Source organism: Liolophura sinensis, chromosome 6 (assembly GCF_032854445.1).
Source record: "Liolophura sinensis isolate JHLJ2023 chromosome 6, CUHK_Ljap_v2, whole genome shotgun sequence".
Lineage (NCBI taxonomy): Eukaryota > Metazoa > Mollusca > Polyplacophora > Chitonida > Chitonidae > Liolophura > Liolophura sinensis.
Window position 1 is genome coordinate 7,194,879 of NC_088300.1, and position 20,784 is coordinate 7,215,662.

The 20,784-nt window shown below is 38.6% G+C and overlaps 1 protein-coding gene across 1 annotated transcript; it reads left to right on the forward strand.

The window, feature by feature from the left end:
- Positions 1-734: 734 nt before the first annotated feature.
- LOC135466870 (SNW domain-containing protein 1-like) lies at positions 735-15,192 on the forward strand. The gene is made up of 15 exons (XM_064744622.1): positions 735-756; positions 2,205-2,277; positions 2,822-2,905; positions 3,235-3,396; positions 3,763-3,855; positions 4,142-4,248; positions 4,678-4,782; positions 5,003-5,072; positions 5,425-5,490; positions 6,325-6,441; positions 7,163-7,298; positions 10,649-10,748; positions 12,425-12,545; positions 13,220-13,377; positions 14,080-15,192. Exons 1-15 carry the CDS (start codon positions 740-742, stop codon positions 14,282-14,284), a joined length of 1,614 nt encoding a protein of 537 aa, XP_064600692.1. The 5' UTR covers positions 735-739; the 3' UTR covers positions 14,285-15,192.
- Positions 15,193-20,784: the final 5,592 nt, after the last annotated feature.

Genomic DNA, 20,784 nt, shown 5'->3' on the forward strand with positions numbered 1-20,784 from the left:
GGTGTGTATTTTTTGAATGACAAAATACATGGCCAGCTATTTCGATATTTATTCACTAATTGTACATATGTGGATAAGAATTTTACACATTCACAATTCTTTTGTGTTTATGTAAAATAAACATTCATTGTACAAATGTAAAATATTCTTTTATACCCATGTAGAAATATTTTGTACATTTGTGTAAGTGGAAACTTACTTTACGGGTGTACAAAGAATTTGTATATATGTACAAAGGTCTTGTACACATGTGTAAATTGACCGAAAGTTACAAACTTTCCCCGGATGTGTATTTTTTGGGGATTAAAACTTGAAGGGTTTGTGACAAAACATGTCTAGTAATCTTTTCGCATTTTAAATAAGCACAAACTCGAAAAATTTCTCTTTTTCTCTCGGGAATCGTTAGACAGGTTGAAATCACGCTTCGAACCCCCTGATATTACATTCATACAAGATGTGTCGTATTCAATATAAACATTTCATTTCTTTTATTGTCTTATCTTGAAACTGCTGGAAAAATGAAAATGACTGAATAGACAAAGAGTTTTTTTTAAATTGCTTCGAAAAAGGGATTCTGTGCTGAGTGAAAGGACGATGAGGTAGAGTGACTAAAATGATGCTTGAATGTATGTCTTTGAAGAGAGTTACACATTAATGGCGGGTAAATAGTTGTCGGTTAAAAATACATAGCTCTGAGGAGTACGCTCGAAGGGCAGATAACTGTTAACGAACGATCAAGATGGCGGGTCTATCAAGGTAAGGTTGTGTTTCTCCGCGTGTTTACCAAATACCCAGGATCGTGACGTAAATTAGGTTCGGTACAAAATCAGCAGTGTTAAAGAAGATGTTTCCAAGCAGCTTAACTTCTTTCAGAGTGGCTAGAATTCATGCTTAATAGAGAACAGACATAATCTTTCCAGTGGGTACAACAACAACGTAGCATGAATATCACATCGCTTGCTTCCACCCATCAATTGTACAGGTTTTACATAAAATTAAATATTTGTAGAAAGAAACACAAATATCGCTAAAGCGGAAAGAATAGCTTATGTTTTTTCCGTTTGTGTTTTGGGTTGAAAGTTAGACTGTTGAGTTTGTGACTTAGGCCTTTCGGTATCACGCCTCATACATAGGCATAGGGCCTAATGCTAAAGGATAAATGTGGAGTGTCTGGAAAAAAGGATGACCATATATACATCTGGCTGGCAGAAAAAGAGACATAAGCCATATATGACAGTTTGATGGTGTTTGCATTTGCCACCAAAAGTGTATATGGCCTTCAGGTGTTTAGTTCAGTAAAACATTGAGATCTACTTTCAACAATGTTTGATATTTACCTGCCTCAGCATTTAATCAGAAAGTGTGTAAATGGAGCTAAGAAGACCCTCACGCAGCCAGTGTTAGATGAAAAGTTAAGCAATGACTTTGGAGCCTCCCAGCAATGCAGTTGCTGTAAGATGGAGTCCAGCTCATGCTGGATTCCTTTCTGGCTGAATGTGGGAAGGTCTGCAGCAACCTGTGGATTGTAATGGCTTTCCCCCAGGCTTTGCCCAGTTTCCTCCCATGATAAATGAAATTTTCTTGAATACAGCGTAAAACACCAATTAAATAAATATATTGTGTGCTCAGCTGATTGGACCCTGACAGCTGTATTGAATTATAAAGCTCTTGCTCTAAGCCAGAAGGATTATCAGATCGAGGTCTGTTAAAGGGAAGTGGTTTTCTGCTAATACCCAGGTTTCTTGCACCCTTAATCTGACTGACATATGTGGGGAAATATACTCCAGTACAGCATTAAACACAAACCAAATCAACACATAAATTAATCTTTCTAATTCATGAATCAACATGCAAGCCACTTAAAAGTAGGTTGAAGTGATTGACTAAAGCAAATGTTGGTAACAAATACTTGACTTACAGGAATGGGGACAGAGAATGGTGAAAATTGGTAGAGGCAATAAGTTGGGATATATCACGATTGTGGGACAGCTATGACCAATTTTGATCTCCCTAATTCTTCGTCGTAGAATATGATTGATCTGGAATGCATACTTGTTCAGTCCTACCAGTACTAGTACTTTCTAGCTACATGTACCTGTATGTACTGAAAACAAGTTTGTTTTGCTTTCCATCTCCAAAGATCACATAAAGCACTTGTACCAAATAACACTGGTAACATTGTTGCATTATTTCTCCTTTTACAGCATTCTGCCTTCACCCAGTCAGAGAGTTTATGATAGAGATGATGAAGATTTCCACAGAAGATCACATTCACAGGTTTGTGACGCATGTAACCTGTAGACGTCCGATTATGAAAACAGACTATCACATAGGACTTCATTATGATTAGGATTTCTCACCTTTGTTATGAGTTATGTTATCCCTAGTTTTCGAGGGAAGAAGCTGTATATTCTGTTTTATTTTTATGAGAAGGTTGTGTAGATGTCAGTATACATATGCTATGCATGTTGTATGTGATTTAGAAACATAAACACAAAAGTACATGTATATCCCACTTAAGTTAAAGTGTTACTTCAGCTTTACGAGAAAAGTACAGCGTTTTTTGTGACTATAAGTAAGCGATGGGTGATGTCATTTGCTTTAGCATATGACACATGTAACCTGTAGCATGACATCACTGTAGCATGACATCAATGTAGCATCAGGCAAAAGTGGAATATTCAGAAGATTTGTGTTTACAAATGACCCTCTGAAACTGACAATAGTCAGTTTTAATACATCACAATTATTTCCCTGTTAGGAAAAACAACTGTTGTTTAAATGATACAAATTTCTTTAATAATTTAATTTTTATCTGCAGTTTGGGCTGGTCAGTTCAAAGCCGTCAATTGCTCCATGTATGCCCTATGGCCACAGAAGAGGCTGGGTGCCAAGATCACAAGAGGTAGGCATTACCAGAATTACAAACTTAGATTGTTTGTTAAGGAAAGATAATAAACAGAAAGGAACTCATTGACACAAAATTACAAAGGATATGGTCTTCATTCCTAATGGTAAATTGAGAAACATTGTGACATGAAAGTCACGTACTGTGGAATGTTGAGTTAATTAGCTTCCAATAAAACGGGTGTAAATCGTGCTGATCTCAGCTTATCTTCTACTGTATATGCTAGGGAAATTGCTTTTTGCCAGACTTTGTAGTTTTCTTGTTCTTTATTCATAAAGACTTTTGTTTTTATGATCAGTTATAACCCGGTTGACTTTGATTGACAGGACTTTGGGGATGGAGGGGCATTCCCTGAAATTCACGTGGCTCAGTACCCACTGGGAATGGGATCCAAGAAAACCACATCTAACTCCCTCGCTGTACAGCTGGATCCACACGGGAAGGTTAAATATGATGCCATAGCCAAACAAGGCCATGGGAAAGACAAGGTATGTGTACATAGGCATAAGTCACATAAAGAGACTTTGGTTTGTATTGGTTTGAAACCAAAGGATGAAGGATGTTTGTTTCTCATCCTATCACATGACAAGATTTTTAGACCGTTGCTGAGATTAATAGTTACTTACAAATGTTTTTACCACATGAGTTTCGACCTGTTATGTATTTTTTGTCTACTATCATGTTTATCATTTTGTTTTGATGTCTTCGCCAAGAAATTAATATAGGCTGTGATTTCTGGTTTGGATAAGATACTAACTGTACGGAATGATTTTGCCATTGGGATTTGGTAATGTGTTCACCTAGTAACAATAGCATATACTGTAGAGCTGTAATTTCCTTATTGCGTTCATCAGGTTGTCTTCTCCAAGTTCCAAGACCTAGTCCCTAAACCCATGGAGGATGATGACCCAGAGCTTCAGAGACCTGATGAGGAGAAGGTTCAGGAGGTTAGTAGGTGATTTTTTCAGGTTGTCTGTCCTTAGCAATAGTTAGACTCTCGATATACAGATCATACTTCATTTGTTTTTTTGCTTTTTTTCATTTTCTGATAGATGATTTGGATTGAAAGTACATATGTACTCTCTGCTCTGAAGAAAGGATTACCAGAGTACAAGAGAGTGAAACATTTGTTTAAGAACATTTGTTTCATTAGGGCAGTTCAGCACTGAAAGATCAAACAATCAGATTAGTAATATTTTAGTTTGTTAACCTTGTGATTATTGTTGTGTTCAGACCACAGAGAAGACACGACAAGCATTGGAGAAACTTGTGGCGTCAAAAATCACTGCGGCCATGCCTGTTAGACACGCTGATAAACAAGCTCCAGCTCAGTATATCAGGTGAGAATCGAGATGGAATGAATCGTGTTCCCTTAACCTATGACAAACCCGCATGCGTGCTGTAGGCTTTTACTCGCCAGCTGCATGTAGGTGAGGAATGTGAGCTAGATTAAGCCGATCTACCCATAAGCTAAGTGACTAGCAGACACTCACACTGGGCGTTCAGCCATCTACAGCGATTTGTTACTTTACTGGTGTACTTGTGATATGAACATTAATTGCAACTGACTTTATATCTTTAAACTTGATGGAATGATTACAAACATTCAGTGTTTCTTATTACCAGAATGGCACAGAAAGGTGAAACATTTAGAAAAATATGAAATGCTCATCATACTTAACAGCTTGTACATGAAGATCAGGACCAGAAAATATCCACATATTTATTGTAGTTAAAGCTTGACTGCATGTGTGATTTTCCCTCTACAGGTACACCCCATCCCAGCAAGGTGTGGCATTTAACTCAGGAGCCAAACAGAGGATCATTCGCATGGTTGAGGCACAGAAAGATCCCATGGAACCTCCCAGATTCAAGTATGTCGCTCTCAAAGTAGATCCATAAGTCTTATGAACTTCTTAACAAAATCAGCAACAGTAGTAGTGCTTAGGATTTTGGCAGCAGTGTCAGAGTTTCCAATAGCATTGTTATGCTGTCTGATATTCTAATTGTACAGTGAGTAAGTATCATGTTCATTTTATCAAACAAAAATTGTTTATGTGCACCCTGAATCACGCATCCTTTTATTGTATGTAGAACCAACAAGAAAATCCCTAGGGGATCCCCATCTCCACCAGCTCCAGTGATGCATTCTCCAAACAGAAAGGTAGAATACTCACTTTTGTTGCAAGTCAATGTTTTTTTGTTCTGTTTGTTCACACTTTTTCTTTGAATTGAATGATTAAAATGATTTTGATAGTGCACTTTCTTACAAAAAGAACATGACACCTGGAAATTGCATAAAACTGTGATCATTGTCTGATCTTTATTGTATGGTTTTAATATTGCCATATTGCAGGTGTTCACATTTAGGGTTTTCTTTGAGTAAGAGTATTTTTTTGAACTTGTATACCCAGTGTTCCACTAACCATTCGATTAAGGAGGTGAAATTGAATCATTTGTTTGAAAACTACAAATGTTCAAAATCTTAAGTTGCATTAATGAATATGACCTTTCAGGTGACAGTGAAAGAACAACAAGAGTGGAAAATACCACCATGTATTTCCAACTGGAAGAATCCCAAGGTATGCAGTTAAAATAAACTGAATATCAGATTGATTAACTTACTGTGTAATTTTTGATTTACATTTTCTTTCTTTACATTAAAACTAAATGAAGATCTTTACATTTTTGTATGTTAAGACAATTTAGAGCAGTATTCTTACATGTACATGTAAGTCATTGTTCAGTGTCCTCCATCAGAATTGCTAGAGGTACATGTAAGTCATTGTTCAGTGTCAGCCATCAGAATTGCGAAAGGTGCATGTACATGCAAGTGAATGTTCAGTGTCCTCCATCAGAATTGCTAGACGTATGTGTAAGTCATTGTTCAGTGTCCTCCATCAGAATTGCTAGAGGTACATGTAAGTCATTGTTCAGTGTCATCCATCAGAATTGCTAGACGTACATGTAAGTCATTGTTCAGTGTCCTCCATCAGAGTTGCTAGACGTACATGCAAGTCATTGTTCAGTGTCCTCCATCAAGATTGCTAGAGGTACATGCAAGTCATTGTTCAGTGTCCTCCATCAGAATTGCTAGAGGTACGTGTAAGTCATTGTTCAGTGCCCTCCATCAGAATTGCTAGACGTACGTGTAAGTCATTGTTCAGTGTCATCCATCAGAATTGCTAGAGGTACATGTAAGTAAGTGTTCAGTGTCATCCATCAGAATTGCTAGACGTACATGTAAGTAAGTGTTCGGTGTCCTCCATCAGAATTGCTAGACGTACATGTAAGTCATTGTTCAGTGTCATCCATCAGAATTGCTAGACGTACATGTAAGTAAGTGTTCAGTGTCCTCCATCAGAATTGCTAGAGGTACATGTAAGCTTAATGGAGTTCATCATACATGTGTTTAGGGTTACACCATCCCCTTGGACAAGAGATTGGCAGCAGATGGCAGGGGTCTACAAGGTGTGCACATCAATGAGAACTTTGCCAAATTAGCCGAGGCTCTGTACATAGCTGACAGGAAGGTGAGCATTCCAACATAGATAAACTGTGAATGCCAGAAATTCATGGTTAATGTATTTATCTGTATGTGTGCTGTGAAATAATAAGTCCCAAAGCTCTAAGCTTTAACTATGATGTGGGGATTTGGAAATGAAAAAGCATGCTCTGTGTGTGAAACATTTCCGTATTCCAACAATGGATTGGTATTACATGAGTTGATTATATGGTACTTATAGTTAAAGAAAGCATAAAACTGACGCCTGTGAAGCCATTTGGACCGTCCAAGATTTGTTGTCATTGACAAGTATGACCTGTATACAGTGTATTACTTGACAAAGACTGGTGGCTTACTTCAGGCACTCAGGTTGCCTCATCCATATCACTGACATTTGTATGAGCGGAAAACTTTTGATTATGGCATTAAACTACATTGAAGTAAAATAAGTGAGAAGGTCTGGCAACAACCTGCAGATGGTCGTGGGTTTCCCAAAGGCTCTGCTCGGTTAACTCCCGCCACGTTGTATAAGTGAAATATTCTTGAGTATGGTGTAAAACACCAATGAAATAAATAAATAAAACGATGAAATAAATAAATGAATAAATGTTAGTGAAGCTATGACGGTAAGGATTCAGATTGACCTGATGACTTATAAGTAGACTTTGTGGCTTATTGACTTCATGACTTACACTTACATGTATGAGCGTACACAGTCATAGTAATTCCTGCTTTCCGTGCTTGTTTAGGCTCGTGAAGCTGTGGAGATGAGAGCTCAAATAGAGAAGAAGATGGCTCAGAAGGAAAAGGAGAAGAGAGAGGAGGGACTGAGACAGCTGGCTCAGAGGGCCAGGGAGGAGAGGGCAGGCATACGCAGAGCTGATGGTCAGTTTCCTATCACTACATTGTATTGTCACTACTGCTGAGCATGTACATTAAAACATGACTGTTCTGCCTTGATACAAATCTAAGATTAAAAGCCTTTATGCTTTTGAATGCCATGAACGTTGCAGAGAGAGGTGGAGAGATTCACATTCTTTAGCAATGGGTCTGCGCAGTTACAGTTGTGTACGGAGTGAAGTTGTACTTGTCATGTTGTATGTCTAGTGAGGTCTTGTCTTACTATTGCTTTGGGGGCCTCCATGGGGATTACATGTAGCAGGCCAGTACAGTGCAATGACCCAGGAGTCTCCCACCAATGCGGTTGCTGTGAGTTCAAGTCTAGCATATGCTTGCTTCCTCTTCAGATATACATGGGAAGGTCTGCAGCAATGTGCGGATGTTTGTGGTTTCCTCCCACCATAATGCTGGCCGCCTTTGTATAATTGAAGCATTCTTGAATACGGCATAAAACACCATTCAGATAAATTTACTTCACAGGTATTATGCCAACATCCCACTAAGCTCAGATTGCAGAGTCAAGAAACAAAATTTTTTTTTTCAGTGTCTTGGCATCTGGGTGTGAAACACCAAAAATGTAACAACAAAAGACTGATATTTAACCATTTGAAATATCACATTTTTCGGGAAAGGAAATCCTGTTTCATCTTTTTGGCCGTTACGCAACTGATACAGATGCATCCTGTATTTTTCTGTACAGGATAGTTCGTATATGCACCCTCTAAAAAAAAGGGACTACTTTCAGTGTTTACATTCAAAGCATCCTCTACTGGGGAAAGCCCTGAACTAACATCGGAATTTGGTGTGACATAACTACAACAACAACATTAAATTGTAAAGAAAACACATTGAATCGTCTTCTTTTTGGCTCACAAAGAAACGCCAAGCATGTTCCCTACATGTAATTTTCAAGTCCAAAACTGCCCAAACTTTGATTGCGGCTCCCAAAGTAAGTTGTTCTACACATCAAGCATGGTTAACACCACAATGTTGCGGCATCTTTTAGAGCTCAGTGAAAATATGACTGACCTTATTTGTTAAAATCCTTGACTTTGTGCCTTAAGCAACCTAAACACAAGGTCGCGCAGATAAGTATTTACATGTTGATCAATCCCATACAATCGGTGATGCAATCTTGTTTTACTCAGGACCAAATAAATTTGAATCTCACATTTAGGCCTGCTGTTTCCATGAACCCGGCGTCTTTCGTCTTCCCACCTTCTGAATATGAACAGTAAAAAAAATTGTGGGAGTCATTTGCCAGCGAAAAATTATCTGCCACTCAGTGATTTAGAAAACCAGATTGGCACTTTGATGCTGACATGCCCTGCAACAACAACAACATTGCAGTATTACAATATGAATTTCATGAACAGAAGTGGTAAAAAATAAAAACGTGTAACAGGACAAGCTGGACTTTGACCATATGACTGTGGACAATTTGTAGTGCGTACGAAACTACGTAGGAAAAGCACCCACATAGCAAACGCCTGAGGGAAAAATATGATTCATTTGAAAGGTTTTTCTCACAGAAAAAGTAATACGCCCATTTGCACCAATACTTTGTTCGAATTTTTGGCTTACCAGACACAGTGTACTTTTTTTTTTTTTTTTCTGACTCTGTGACTACAAAATGTCTTCATGGAATTCATTCCATTCTGTTAATTTATGCTTAACAACACATGATTTGCACCAACACCCAGATGAATTCAGATTGGCCTGTTTTTTGGGTAACTTGAATAAAAGTTGGGGCCAAATGTATGTGAATAGCATTCATGTATCAGCAAACATAGGATAACGAGTTTTGTCTTGGTGTTCACTATACTTGTGTGAAAAAATATCATGGGTGTTCAATAGGCAGCAACAGCAAAGCAGATTATTATAGGATTAATCTGGGATTAAGATATATGTCTATCTTAATCCCAGACGTAAATAAAATATTTGGAAGTGTCGTGCAGAGACCTAGCTGGAAGAACCCATGCAGGCTTATAGTGTCCAGCAGTGATGCTTTGCCAAAATGAAGAACAATAGGCTTGTTGTATTGGAGGAAATAAATAATACTGACAAGTGTCCGACTTTATTAACCGACATACACTGTATGGTTTTGAAAATTGTAAACAGTAGCAATAAATTAATGTCTCAAAACTGGCGCCTGGGGCTAAACTGTTTCTGTGTAAATCCATCATCTGTACAACTCCCTGGGTGGCCATTTGGTCGGCAACTGAGCAAATCTATATAGACAATCAATGATGTACATGTAGGCTAATCTTGAAAACTTTATAAACACACCAGTCAGATTAAAAAAAAAACACCAGTTGGTTTCGGGTTACTTGCCCACCAAAAGCATACAGTGAAAGGTCTGCAGCCTGGTGGTGCCCCATTCTGACCTGTACATACATGTTTTGGGTGGTCTTTTTTTTTTTTTTTTTAAGTTGTTTTGACAGGAGGCTTACACGATCGTTGCAGTGATATGAATACGTGATGTTATTTAGACATCACCTTTATACAAACACGACAAATAGTAAGACATGAGCATGAAGGATCACAGAGGCACGGCCACACAAGACTGCTGTCTGCGGGTGTTGGGGCGATGTCCTGGGCGTGAAGCGCGTCTATTGCATGTACTTTATTCACAAGCAAGTCGCGTTGGTTTGTGAAATTTATGCAAAGATTTGGCCAGTTTACTATAAAATATCTGTTGCATGGCTCTATATGGCATAATATAAATGTATGTCAAAATTAGTGTGCCGACCGTCAACACCAATGGGAGACTTTGATCTCATATTTACTGCCTTAATCAAGGTGATGAATTGATTTTGTTGTGCAGAGGTAGGTTATATATTACTATATGTTCAAATAGCTGAAACACGGGAACCACCTTCGCTTGCAAACTAGGATAGGCCTATGTCTAGACTGAACTATACTCGCACCTTCCATTGATAATCCTGCGTGCCTCAGCAAGTTTGCGACGCATCCCAGTAGAGAGTTTGTCACGCGCCAGTGGAGCGTTATCTCTGAGCACAATACGAGCGGTAAACAATTGACTTTTAGCCTGAGCTGTACTGTACATTTTGTTGGTGTAGGGTCTCTAGTTGTAGCAAGTTGGTCTACTGATCGATGAAAAACTGTGTGCGTTTGACGCCTTATTATACAAAAATTAAGGTATATGATAAATAGATTGTCATAAAAATGCGTGTTCCGTGATGTTGTATAATCTAGAGTTGTCTGAGGTCAGCCTGTCCGTCAGTCGAGCTCAACAAGCAGATCACACAGTGTTATGATAATCCCTATTATATAAATAAGGAAAACACGTATGCGTTATGTTGTATATACAGATCGGGATGATGAGGTGCAGGAGAGAGACGAAATCCGCCAAGAGAGACAGAGGGACCGTCAGAGGAACAGAAATCTGGCCCGGGCTGCCCCAGACAAACGGTCTGTACCTTGTCTTGTACATGTTGATAGCAATTCATTCACTCCAAACCCTCACCTTGTTCATGTTAGCAATTCATCCACTCCAAACTCTCATCTTGTACATGCTGATAGCAATTTGTTCGCTCCAAGCTCTCATCTTGTACATGCTGATATCAATTCATTCATTCCAAGCTCTCATCTTGTACATGGTGATATCGATTCATTCACTCCAACCTCTCATCTTGTACATGGTGATATCAATTCATTCACTCCAAACCCTCACCTTGTACATGTTGATAGCAATTTATTCATTCCAAGCTTTCATCCTGTACATGCTGATAGCAATTTTTTCACTCCAAGCTCTCATCTTGTACATGCTGATAGAAATTCATTCATTCCAAGCTCTCATCTTGTACATGCTGATAGCAATTCATTCACTCCAAGCTCTCACCTTGTACATACTGATAGCAATTCATTCACTCCAAGCTCTCACCTTGTACATACTGATAGCAATTCATTCACTCCAAGCTCTCATCCTGTACATGCTGATAGCAATTTGTTCACTCCAAGCTCTCATCTTGTACATACTGATAGCAATTTGTTCACTCCAAGCTCTCATTCTGTACATGCTGATAGCAATTCATGCACTCCAGCTCTCACCTTGTACATGCTGATAGCAGTTCATTCCAAGTTCCTCAGGGAACAGTGTTTTGCTTGTCTGTTGTATGACTCAATATCTGGTGTGTGCTGGGTTGTAAGTATCTGGTGTTTGTTGGGTTGTAATTGTCAGTGTTTGTGTTGTAGGACTAAATATCTGATGTTTGCTGGGTTGTAATTATCAGTGTTTGTGTTGTAGGAGCAAATATCTGATGTTTGTTGGGTTGTAGTTGTCAGTGTTTGTGTTGTAGGACTAAATATCTGATGTTTGCTGGGTTGTAATTATCAGTGTTTGTGTTGTAGGACCAAATATCTGATGTTTGTTGGGTTGTAGTTATCATTGTTTGTGTTGTAGGACTAAATATCTGATGTTTGTTGGGTTGTAGTTGTCAGTGTTTCTGTTGTAGGACTAAATATCTGATGTTTGTTGGGTTGTAATTGTCAGTGTTTGTGTTGTAGGACTAAATATCTGATGTTTGTTGGATTGTAGTTGTCAGTGTTTGTGTTGTAGGACCAAATATCTGATGTTTGCTGGGTTGTAATTATCAGTGTTTGTGTTGTAGGACCAAATATCTGATGTTTGTTGGGTTGTAATTATCAGTGTTTGTGTTGTAGGACTAAATATCTGATGTTTGCTAGGTTGTAATTATCAGTGTTTGTGTTGTAGGACCAAATATCTGATGTTTGTTGGGTTGTAGTTGTCAGTGTTTGTGTTGTAGGGCTAAATATCTGATGTTTGCTGGGTTGTAATTATCAGTGTTTGTGTTGTAGGACCAAATATCTGATGTTTGTTGGGTTGTAATTGTCAGTGTTTGTGTTGTAGGACTAAATATCTGATGTTTGCTGGGTTGTAATTATCAGTGTTTGTGTTGTAGGACCAAATATCTGATGTTTGTTGGGTTGTAGTTGTCAGTGTTTGTGTTGTAGGACCAAATATCTGATGTTTGTTGGGTTGTAGTTGTCAGTGTTTCTGTTGTAGGACTTTATATCCGATGTTTTCTGGGTTGTACATGTGTAATAATCTGTGTTTGTACCACCAGGTCTAAGCTACAGAAGGAGCGTGAGCGTGACATTAGTGAGAAGATTGCCCTGGGTCTGCCCAGTACCAGTGGTGCCTCAGGGGAAGTCCAGTTTGACCAGCGTCTCTTCAACCAGTCAAAGGTGGGTCGGATTGGCCACAGAAAACAGATCTCTGTATCATGAGACGGTGATCTAATGTCCAGCACTTGATGAGTCTTGAACCAAGTTCACCAAAAAAAAAAGCACTGGAGTCTTTAAGCTCTGTCTGTGATGTGATGGGCTAAGGACTAACATTTAGCTATGTGTTTGAAGGAGACTTAACTTTATATTTACCTGTGTGAAAAAGATTTGTTATTGGAAAAAAAATCCTGCCAAAACTCCTGATATAAAAGTGCAGAAAGAACTGGGTTTGAACCCACATCTTCATTTGTCAAAGCCTGCAGCCTGAGTGACTCTTAAGGCCGCAAGGAAAAAAAACAAAAGGGTATAGTGTTCCCAGACGTGGGAGATGAAGTTAATGTATAATGTAAGTGTACATGTCTTTGCTTGTTTTTAGAAAATAGCTTTCAGAAATTTGTTTTAAGTTTGCTACAGAAATGTAAAGCAGTTGCCTGGTTCATATTGGAGGAAACCATTTTGTCAGCCCAGTAAGACAGGAGGCAATTTAGTTGTTATACTGTTGACACTTTAGTACAGAAAGTATTTTGTGCAAAAGGATTTCTTTGGGAGGAAAAAGAATTTTGATGAAGTGACCATTATTTAGTGTCCATTTTTTGACCTTTGAGCAAAACTTTATCATATCTGTTACATTTCAGGGTATGGACAGTGGTTTCGCTGATGATGAGGCTTACAACGTGTATGACAAACCCTGGCGCCAAGACCAGAGTATAGCTAACTCCATTTACAGGCCAGGTAAAGGGGTGGAGAAGGATATGTATGGGGATGACCTGGACAAGCTCATCAAGTCAGACAGGTAAGCCTTCTGTCTGTGTCATAAACATCTGACTGTTTCATAATTCTCTTTGTGTCTGATTTTAATTTATCCAGTTTTCTGGATAAAAAAAGATGAAAGATGAACCTGTGATCACTCTCTTGGTGACATGCTGTAAATATGGTAGAAAATCCAGGAGCAGTATTAGTAATGTGCCAGACTTCACAGATTGGACATATCTGTATTAAATTAAAGACAACAATTTTTGTAAAGCTTTGTAATGCTACACCAGTTGGGGAGTTTCACGCTTAAACTCTCGTATTGCTAAAGGTTAATACAAGAAATATTTTTTATAACATTTACTATCGCATGTCTAAAATAATGCTGAAAATATCTGAAAATGTTTCACAAAAAGTTATTTAGGGTAGAAGAACAAAAGAGAAAATTGAGAAGCTGTGCTTTTGTGAACTTAAGTTCCCGAAGAAAAGAAATGTCATTTGTGCCTTCAAGAATATGGTGAAACAAGTTTCATCAAGATTAGTTCAAAGTGAATTCAAGTCGGTTAGTCAAAATCGTGTTGTGTATTATTGTGTGTGTAAATTTTCTGATAAAACTAATATTCAGGGACTTTATAAACATTTCTTAAATGTGTTATGCAGCCATCGCGGTGAAATAATGCAATTTTAATAAGATTCAGAACAGGTGAATACAAAAAATGATGTGGTCATTTTGACTGACTTTCAGATTTGTACCAGACAAGATGTTCTCGGGGACAGATCGAGCTTCACGCAGAGACGGACCTGTTCAGTTTGAAGCTGATGAGGAGGATCCCTTCGGTCTTGATCAGTTCTTGACAGAAGCCAAAAAGGGACAAAAACGCAATGCGGAGGACTCGCGTTCCGGGAGAGACTATGAGAGCAGTAAAAGTAAACAGAAGAGGCGCGAATGAGTGTGGATACACCTGGATATGATGAGTTGTTATCTTATCTGAACGTCGACCTCCATGTACATTTGGAAGTAATCCTGAACTTCAGCTCTCTTTTCTGCTTTGAAATCGGGGTTAGATCCTTGGAGGTAATGTGAGGCAGAATGTGTGGAATGACTTATTACTGCCTGTATCATCAGTTTGTCTTGTTTCAGAGTGCATAGTGAAAATCACAAATGTGGGACTGGATACTTATGATCGTGTGCGTACAGTTCTGGTATATTTTTGTTGGAAAATTCTACCAGAAGTTATGTTAATGGTTCCCAAATTCTTGTATTCTTTGAAGGTCAGTTTTTAACATCCATGTATATAAAAGTTGCCGAGCAAAAGTGAGAATTTCCATTCATGTGAATTTTTTTTTTTTTTTCATCTTTCTTGATTTTGTATGTATGAGTATATTGTGTTTATTATGAAAGTATAGCAGACATACCAGTAAATAGCGTTCCATAGTTCTGGTGTGGGTGGGGATATGATTTAATACAAAAAGTGAAGATTAAATGGTGCTGCTGTCAGCAGATGGGAATTACATGTCAAATGATTTTGAAACTGTTCTACTTAGACTTACAGGTCTATTAAAGGCCTAATTTTCTGATCGGTTGAGATTAAAATGTAGAGCCTTTATAAACCCAGAATGTGGACAACCTTACTTAGAACTATCAAATCAAGTGATTTGAATTTAACACAAGACAAGTTTTATAATCTTTTGGAACTGATGGGAAAGAATGCAGCACTGTACATCCATGGTCAACTGAAAAAAGAAAATAGGTATTGATTTTAAATAGGAAAGGTGAAACATCATGCATGTCTACTTTTATGTGAATATTAAAAGTGTACATTGAAATAAACATGGTTGAAAGAGCATGTATGTATTCTCAGCATAATCAAGTGTTATGGTAGTTTTTCACATTCGCCACCCCAACAAAACCCCACCCCCACCCCCCTTTTTTTTTCGACCACTGCATTGGTCTAGTGGTAAGAGCATTTGCCTTGTATGTGAGGCGATGGTGATAAGAATGGCACTACAGGTGTGTAACCTCAATGATCGCAAGATCAAGGAAACCTTCAGCAGAATCCATTTAATAAGCACCTTAAATATCTGAGATTCACTGCGACTGTTGGCCAGTGGCCAATGAGGGCGGATGTTTCAGTTTAGCTCTCTGGGGTGTCTTCCAACGAGAAATCTGAACTTGTGATACAGAGAAATATTCTTGAATATGGTGTTAAAACCCAATCAGATACAAAAAAAGGCTTTAAAGCGTTCCACTATCCCACTCGGCTATCCCAGAAGACCATACAACGTTCTCCTTTAGACAACTTTAAACGTTTGTTGTGACGTCAATCCTTTGTCTAACCGATCATAAGAATGTTACATATGAAGGGTCCATTCGTTTCTGATCAGTGAGGATTATATTTTCTTATAGTTTCATTCTTTGCATTCATTTCAAATACACCAAATGTTGCCAGGGGGAGAAAAGTCATCACTTCACTTAGTCACAAACATGAACAGCAAAACAGTGAACTGGTGGGTCTAATTTGTGGCATTCTGATCACGAACAGTTTGGATTTTTTCGAGGCCTGGTTGTGACAAAGATTGTATAATCTACTATCAAACTTCCCCAGATTATATGTAAGCTTCAATCAATTCAGATTTACTTTCCCGCATAACTATTCATAGACCGAGTCGCTGTCCATAATCTTACACACCTAGTGTATACCCATGTAGTAACCTATATAGAGTACAATCCACTGGACTCACATTGGCTAAAAGCTCTAACCCTGTTGAACTAAAACTTCATGTAACACCGTCAGGAAAGATCAACTATGCCACATATTTTCAGCTGTGCAAATAATACGGCTTGGCCGACACAAAAGAACGTTCATCGACACTAATTGTGATGTAACTTTTTTATTATTATTTGTTGAAATGACACTGCACGATTCCTCAAAAAGAATCGATATTGTTGTTACATTGCCACAAACAGTTCCGCGCCTTGTCGATTCATTGCTACAAACACGCTCCGCACCTCGTCGATTCTTTTTCAAGAATCGAAACTGTTCCTCGTTTCTCCACTAAATAACTGTACTAAGTCTGGTCATAGTCTCTGGGTGTACTTACACAAAAAAGGATAATCAGATTGGTTCTATTTTTAGTTAAGAGCCCGAATGGGTTCATTTCCAGTCTGTATGCCCACAATTAAGCCAAACACGGTCATTGTCATTTGCATAACATATTTATAATCTAGGGCAGATTAGCAGTCCATAAACTGGCTCTTTTATCTCTTGCTACGCAGTACTACACCAAATGAGGAGTTAAAGGAGTGGTGGGGTTCTGTTGCATGCGGACAGCGACATTTTAGTTTTTTTTATGACGATACACGGTAGATTTTATTCAAATGCACTTAATATTTGAGAGATGCAATATTGGAGGAGGAGTTGACTCGATAGCAAGATGCACGACTGCGACCAAGAGACTGTCAAGGTACAGGTTCAATCCTTGCCCTCGCTCTCACTGCGACGCCTATATAACAATGAACAGCCGGTGGTTTTCATGCATGGGTTCCGTTTCCTTGATGATGACGATTCCACTTGAACGATGTGCAGGTCTACGTCACAATGGGAAAGTTTGTCAGTAATATGCTGTAAACATGATCATCGATGGTTTACCACTGGTTGTCTAGTTTTCTACGCCCACAAAACTGGCCGCCATCATGAATGTGAAAAATGCTTGAGTATGGCATTAAACAACAACATACATATATAACTAAATAAATGAATAAAGAGGGATTTCCCTGCCAGTGTTAGATGTTCGCTCTGTCAAAGAAATGATTTACCCATATATGAAAAGCTGGATGTGCTATGGTTTAGGTTTCTATAGTTTTTTTTATGTGGTTCATCTTTCAAATACCAGGAAGCGACTATCTCAGATAGCAGTTCGAGTGAGTGAGTGCTTGGTGTTTAATGTCGTACTTTAACAATTTTTCAGTCATATGACGACGACGATAGCAGTTCGAAGATTCCTTTCCATTATCAGTTGTGCGTGCTTCTATTGCCTGCTAGCAATAATCACATCTCATAAAATAGTAAACTGCGTTTTTCATTTGAGAGAACAAGGGTTCACAAAATGACGCTGATAGCATCTTCCTGTTTTTCATAAGCTTGAGCAGCTTGATGTTTGGCTGACTTGTTCAGAGCCTGTTCCGGTACACAATGATCCCAATTTGTGTTTCATCTTGATTATGCTACTTAGGCCAGGCAGATCAGCTTTCAAATGGATGGTATTGGTTGGCCCACCCCGAATGAAATTATACAATATAATCTTTATCATTAAAAATGCATACTGTCATCGATGAAACTACATGTTTTGTTTAGTTTTTTCGATACGGCGAACACGCACCGGAAATATACGTTTCCTGAAGCTGGTGCATCTCTTATATAAGTGAGATGAAAGACATAAAGTAATACCAACGAATTGAGGAAACAATGTCTTTTCTCATTAACTGTGTGTTTGGCATGTACCTTCTAGTTTGTGCGCTTGGCGTTGAAGAACAGTATGTTATCAGACTTGGTAAGTTATTTATTGTCATCTCAATAGAAAGCCATCTAGAAAAGTTTTATAACACGTTATCGTCTATTGTTTTTATCGTTACTCTAGCTTATCGTTCGTGTCCTCATGGTTTTCTGTAGGCTAATATATGGAAGATGTTTGGTTCTGACAAGATACACAGGCCTTCTGCAGAAATAATTGAGTGTAATATTCAAAACAAACCTTAAAGTGTGTATATACGAGTAAAACGTCCTGTAGACTACAAACTGGAAGGGATTCATTGCTAATAGTTTTCATCATAAGTTTTCGAAATCTCAGAACTGCATGCAGAGCTTAGCTACTTACCTGTGAAGCGATGATTCACTCAGCTTATAAACCTGACGACAGTCATATAAAACTAAGAGTTTAACAATAATTTTATAAATTAAAAATTATTATAGAAACAGATAATATTGAACTCAAATGAAATATCAGTATTAGACCATCCTCATTTTCAGCTCTGTTTCTTATAAGACAATGTTGTTTCTGAGTTGAACAAGACAATTATATCAGCGAAGACTTGCTTGAAAGAAAAGAGGGGCTTTTTCTATCTTGTGAACTAGAAATGAGGAAACTTTGATTTGACGACGATTACTTATGACTTCAGCCAAGTAATCAATAACAGGTTTCGTACGTTTTAATAACAAAAATTCTCTAGTGCCCTAGTCTTGTAGTAGATTCATTTATATTTATTTTGGGGCCTCTGTGGTGGAGGTGTATGGTTACAACGCCAGCGCGGCACAATGGCCCAGGAGCCTCTCACCAGTGTGATCGCTGTGAGTTCAAGACCAGCTCACGCTGGCTTCCTCTCCGGCTGTACGTGAAAATGTCTGCAGCAACCTGCGGATGGTCGAGGGTTTCCCCCGGGCTCTGCCCGGTTTCCTCTCACCATAAGGCTGGCCGCCGTTGTACGGCACCAATCAAATAAATGAATACATAAATATATTTATTTTCTTGATTTATGCTTCACACAGTACACGAGAGTATTTTACTTAAGCACCAATGGCATGGGGTGGGGAAACCGGACGGATCTACAAGAAAACTTCAGATACATGTTCACAGTTTACACAGTGAAACAACTGCCAACGGTAAACCAGAGGAAAGCCCTGACGGTTGTGAGGGAACAAGACAAAGCCCAGAGGAAAGCCCAGGAATACAGTCTGGGTTGATGAAACCGGGCAGAGCCCAGAAAAAACCTCTAACGTATGACCACAGTCGATCCAGGGCGACAATAGACTGAGGTGATGCATCAGACAAATCTTAGAGGAAACCTCTGACGTGTGACCACATGTAGTCGATCCGGAGCAAGAAAAGTTTGGGGTGATGAAATCGGTCAGAAATAAGCGGAAAACTGGGGTATGGTTACACTTGGTCCCTGATTACAATAGCCTGAACTGGGTGGCGAAATCGAGCAGAGCGAAGTTGAATCCCAGTCGCGGTCACATACAGCTGATCCAGAGCGCCAAAACATGACATGCGCAAAAAAGCCCACAGGACACCTGTTTGATATATGATTAAAGTCAAATCCACCCTCAGATGATATTCCAGTGACCGCAAATTGATACGTTCTCTCATAATTTACTAAAAATAAAGAATTTCAACAAGACCTTATGTTAAATTAGAAAACCTGGTATGTAAGCTAATGCATAACCGAAATATGTATTTCTTTTTTTTTCTGCTCAAAAAAAAAAAGGATTTCTTGGTGATTCGTCATTGGAGGAAGAGTGGTTTTCCCGCGTGGTTTGTTCGGCACGATGGTGGGAGAGGAAGATCGTCATAGAGCGAACCACACTAACATACGAGGCTGGGAACATTACGTCTCTCCGGAAAGCAGGTAATTCGGAGAGCTTTAGTACCGGTCAGTGATTGAAGAAGAGATATAGGCATCGCCACGGAATACACCAATTTTATAACAATTTCTACTGTTTCATTATAGAAATGATATGAGAACAGACTTGTTTTACACTGTAATTTTGTTATAGTCTGTTTCTTTTGGACATGTGCTTATATTCAGTAAAATCAGTCTGTAAAATCAGTCATTACTTTTCTCAGTTACACGTGATACCACAAGCTCTACTCATTTGTATGTTGTATGTCTATGTTATTTCAAGGAAAATGCATATAGAATACTTTTTCTAATTCATAGTGTTAAACTCCATATGCCTGATTTCAACACCAAGAACATGTTGCCTCCGGTGACGTTATAATTATGAGAAAAAAAAAACAAGCGGGATGCGGGGAGAGTACTTTGCTTTACAATAGCTGCAGCAACGTGTTAGAACAATGTCTACTCTGTCTACACTACTGTCTCCCCAAACAGACTACATTGTTTTTATAAAAGAATTTCCTAACACCTAACGCTAAAACCAAAAAGCCATGTGATCATATATTACAAGAGATGAAATAAAATTAATTTATGAAGGTTATATTATACTTAAATGGGCGAAGAATTCCATATATGGCAGTGTCAAAAACAGGGTCTAGATTAAAGTCAATAGCAGTTTAGATCACTGGTGTCGCCCTTGGTAAAAACATATTCAACTCTGCCCAATAGTCAGCATGCCACTGTTTTTTTAATAATTATGACCACCCCCACGACCCTCCTCCCCTCGCCCCACAGGCAATGAGTTTTTGCCATCGAAAAAAGTATTATAACTTTACTTTCTGTGCAAGAATATGAACTTCAAACATATCCCTGTGTAGAGATTGTGTTGTTACGTGTCACGGACGCAAGGTAATTTTGGTAGTTCGTATGACTAACTTTACAGATAGCTGAATACAGGTGACAGGTTCAAAGAAATAGCCTGTAGTCCTTTACCCGAAAACTTTTCTGATGACGAGGTTTGCGTCGTTCAGTTTTTAGAGACCTTTAATTGAAAGT

Excerpts from the sequence above, each read along its gene's own strand:
- LOC135466870 (XM_064744622.1), top strand. Across the intron at positions 5,491-6,324 it reads CCAACTGGAAGAATCCCAAG|GGTTACACCATCCCCTTGGA; the intron begins GTATGCAGTTAA and ends ACATGTGTTTAG. Across the intron at positions 7,299-10,648 it reads AGGCATACGCAGAGCTGATG|ATCGGGATGATGAGGTGCAG; the intron begins GTCAGTTTCCTA and ends TTGTATATACAG.